General features: G+C 46.6%; 1 protein-coding gene across 1 annotated transcript; it reads left to right on the plus strand.

Annotated features, from left to right (window-relative positions):
* The first annotated feature begins 2,235 nt into the window (after window positions 1-2,235).
* On the plus strand, window positions 2,236-3,306 carry LOC119279245 (BTB/POZ and MATH domain-containing protein 2-like). The gene has a single exon (XM_037560559.1). The coding sequence runs from the start codon at window positions 2,236-2,238 to the stop codon at window positions 3,304-3,306; it is 1,071 nt and encodes a 356-aa protein (XP_037416456.1).
* The last annotated feature ends 560 nt before the right edge of the window (window positions 3,307-3,866 follow it).

Raw genomic sequence — 3,866 nt, forward strand, 5'->3', positions numbered from 1 at the left:
CACGTTAAACAGGGCACCATCAAAATCTGTTGAGACGACACCATGTGAATTGTGCGGTTTGGCAATAAACCTAAATTGTCATTTCTTAAAGTTTGGGGATGCGATGCATATGTCAAAAGGCTTTAGCCTGATAAGCTGGAACCCAAATTGGAGAAGTGCATCTTCCTACGATACCCTAAGAAAACAATTGGGTACACCTTCTACAACAGATCCGAAGGCAAGATCTTTGTTGCCAAGAATGGAACCTTTGTAGAGAAGGATTTTCTCTCGAAAGAAGTGAGTGGGAGGAAAGTAGAGCTTGATCAGGTAATTGTACCTTCTCTCAATTTGGAAAGTAGCTCATCTGAGAAATCCGTTCACGTGATGCCTACACCAACTGGAGAGGAAGCTAATGATAATGATCATGAAACTTTAGATCAAGTTGCTACAGAACCTCGTAGGTCAACTGACACAGGTCACCAAAAAAGAAATCATATCCTCATGTGCATTTATTACGGGGTCAAAAAGTTTGAAAACCTGAAACTTTTGATTTAAGTGTCGAAATTCAATTTCGTTTTCACAGTTGGGTTTCTCGTACGAGTTCTTCAAAACTAAATCTCATATAGATAGGTTTCGTCGAACTTTTTTCGAGGCAACTTTAGTGCTATAGAAAAGCAACTTCATTTTTTCCCCGTAGGCCTGCCTATTTGGTTGGTTTGTGTAAAAAATGAGGAAACCACACAAAACTTGGCTACCATGGTTACTCAGTTGCCTAACATGGATATTCAGTTGCTTATCATTGATGCCCAGTTGCTCAGTTGCCTAACATGTATTATCATGGTTGCTCAGTTGCCTAACATGTATTACCAAACCACAATGCAGAATTATTCTAGCATAACCGAGCAACTATCCTACAAAACCAAGCAACTGTACTATCCAATCCAAGCAACTGCATTACTAAATAACAACTATGGAAAAAATGTCCTAGCAAAACCAAGCAACCGTCCCTAGAATTTCTACTTAAATAGTCTATTTTAGGCAGAAAAATCATATGAGCAACTTAAAATAGCCTTTGTGGACAATTATCTGACCCCACCCCCGCCCTCCCCATGCAACTTATCTATTCTAGCAAAAATTCAAAACAAGTCAAATACAAAGAAAACACAAAATGAAAATTGTTCTAGCGAAGAAATTCCAAGCAACTGTCTAGCAAAACCAAGCAACTATATTACAAAAAACAAAAATGCGAAAACCTGTTCAAAACGAATCCAAGCAACTGCCCCAACAAATCATGAGAACTTGACAATGATAATTAGTTGCCTAATAATGATGCCCGGTTGCATGTCATCGCTAATGAGTTGGCTATGATACTAGGACAAGTTGTATGTTGGTGTAGCTCATGCTGCATGTACTCTGAAACATAGTGTTAGCATACTCGATAGTGTGGTAGACAACTTATATGTGAATTTAGTGAATATGATGGTCATGTGAGGCAGCTTATAAGGACTTCTCCTTGATAGGCAATTATAGTAGGCAAACTTAGAAGAAGTTGCTTTCCTATAGCACCAAAGTTGCCTCAACAGCACCCAAAGTTGCTCAAAAAAAAATTCGTCCAAATATACCAATAAGGGATCTAGTTTTGAAGAACTCGCCGTAAAAAACCTAATGGTGAAAACGAATCTAAATTCCGATACTCGAATCAAAAGCTATGGATTTTTAAAATTTGTAAACCTAAATAAATGCACGTATTTTTCCTTTCTTGAGTTGTGCTCCGATGAGACAAGGACCACATAATATTTTTTTTACTGTAATGATGACACACACTCTTTATACCAGGTCTGCTCAGATGCAACCCATGTTCTGAGTTAACATGAGTTTTTTGTCGCATAGTGTGTGCACTCGGAAAGCCCAATGATGCAGCTGCACTAATAAGTATTTGGGTTGAATAATAATAACAACGTGGATTTTTTTGGTTGATTTTTGCTCATAGTAGTTGGCGATAATCTCATGTGTCTGGTTCCAGGGAACATGTTGTTGATCACTCGTGATAACCCCTCCCCCGTGGTTGTTCAAAAATAAAAATATACATGCATAGATGTAGAATTGTAGTCCTGGTCACCCTTATTTATACCAAAGCTAAGGATCTCAACGATCTCTGTGTCCAGCGTCGTTGAAACTTGAAACTCGCCATAAAGCCTTTTATATACCTACACCTGGATAGATCTGTTATCTCCTTTGCTTGCTCTCATATCCATCATGTCGTCGTCGATGAAGCCAATGTCGGCGCTGCTGTCCACCCTGCGCCGGGCCGGCCGGCAGCACCTCACGGCGTCCACCGTCGGCGCGAGGCCGCGCATCACCGGCTCCCACGTCCTCCGGATCCACGGCTACAAGCACGTGAAGCAGTCGGTCCCCAACGGCGAGGCGGTGGAGTCAGCCACGTTCCACGTCGGCGGCCGCGCCTGCCGGATCAAGTGCTACCCGAACGGCAGCGGCAAGAAGCACCACGGCTACACGTCCCTCTTCCTCACCAGCCTCCACGACGCCGGCACGGTGGGGCTCGAGCTCAGCCTGCTCGACCGGGACGGGAGGCCGTCGCTCACCCGGGCCACGGAACAGCGGCGCTTCTGGATCGGCGACAGCGCGGGCTGGGGCTTCAAAGACTTCGTCAAGAACGACGATCTGGTCGAGGGAGAGCACCTCGTGGACGACTGCCTCACCGTTCTCTGCGACGTCACCGTCCACGACCCTTCCTTGCACGCCGAGGAGGTTGCCGCGCCGGCAGCGGCCGAGCCGTTCGACCTAAGTGGGGAGCTCGGGGAGGCCATGTGGAACGAGACGGACGTGACGATCCACGTCGGTGACGAGACGTTCCCGGCGCACCGTTCGGTGCTGGAGGCTGCGTCCCCCGTCTTCAAGGCGGACCTCGAGAACAACGCCACCGGCGAGGTACGCGTCGACGACATGGACGCGGAGGTGTTCAAGACCCTGCTCCAGTTCATGTACACGAGCGCGCTGCCTGACAGGAACCAGCTCGAGGCGGACGTCGCGACGGCGGAGCGGCTGCTCGTGGCGGCTGACAGGTATGGGCTGGAGAAGATAAAGGTTGTCTGCGAGGAGACGCTGTGCCCGCGCGTCGACATGGGCTCTGTGGCCGCCATGCTGGCGTTGGCGGAGCGACATGGCTGTGCCCTACTGAAGGAGGCGTCCATTAAGTTCCTTTCTGGTCCCGGTAATCTGAAATTATTCATGGCGACCGATGGTTTTCAGCAGCTGACGAGAAGCTACCCATCTGCGGTGCTGGACCTTCTTGTCAACCGCCTATAGCGTACGAGATGGATCGACGTTGGCAAAATTAAATTAGGAATTTGATAACCCGGAAAGCTCAGGTACGAGGGCATGGCAAATCGATAGTTTTCGATGAAATATAGTGACGCAAAAATGGCAACATGACAACTTCTTGCTTAAGTTTATTTTTTGACGGAAAATTTTCGTGCGTACGTAACTTGCCATCCTTGTGTCATTAGAATTGCCATTAAAAACGTTCGATTTGCCCTGTACTCCTACCTGTAGTCGGTTATATACTTATCATTTCCATTAATCGGCGCCCTGTACGTGCAACTTGCTGGCTAGTTAAATTAGCTACTCTCACTAAATCATTTAAGTTAATTAGATACTCTGCATATTCTGTACACAATAGCTCTGGATGATAATATCGTGAAGAGACGCAACGCCAAGGTTTTTCGGAACGACAACCAAGGGATCCACTGCATCGCCCGGGCGGCGGCCGACGACCTGGTCTTATGGTCCAATAGATGTGCCAATATTCCGAGAAAAAACTTGATTCGGGACTGGGCCTCCATGTTGTTTCATCTTGCTGCGAGATT

The sequence above is a fragment of the Triticum dicoccoides genome, chromosome 3B, assembly GCF_002162155.2.
Source record: "Triticum dicoccoides isolate Atlit2015 ecotype Zavitan chromosome 3B, WEW_v2.0, whole genome shotgun sequence".
NCBI lineage: Eukaryota > Viridiplantae > Streptophyta > Magnoliopsida > Poales > Poaceae > Triticum > Triticum dicoccoides.

Bases quoted from the DNA above. Each gene is read 5' to 3' on its own strand.
- LOC119279245 (XM_037560559.1), top strand. From the start codon at position 2,236: ATGTCGTCGTCGATGAAGCCAATGTCGGCGCTGCTGTCCACCCTGCGC.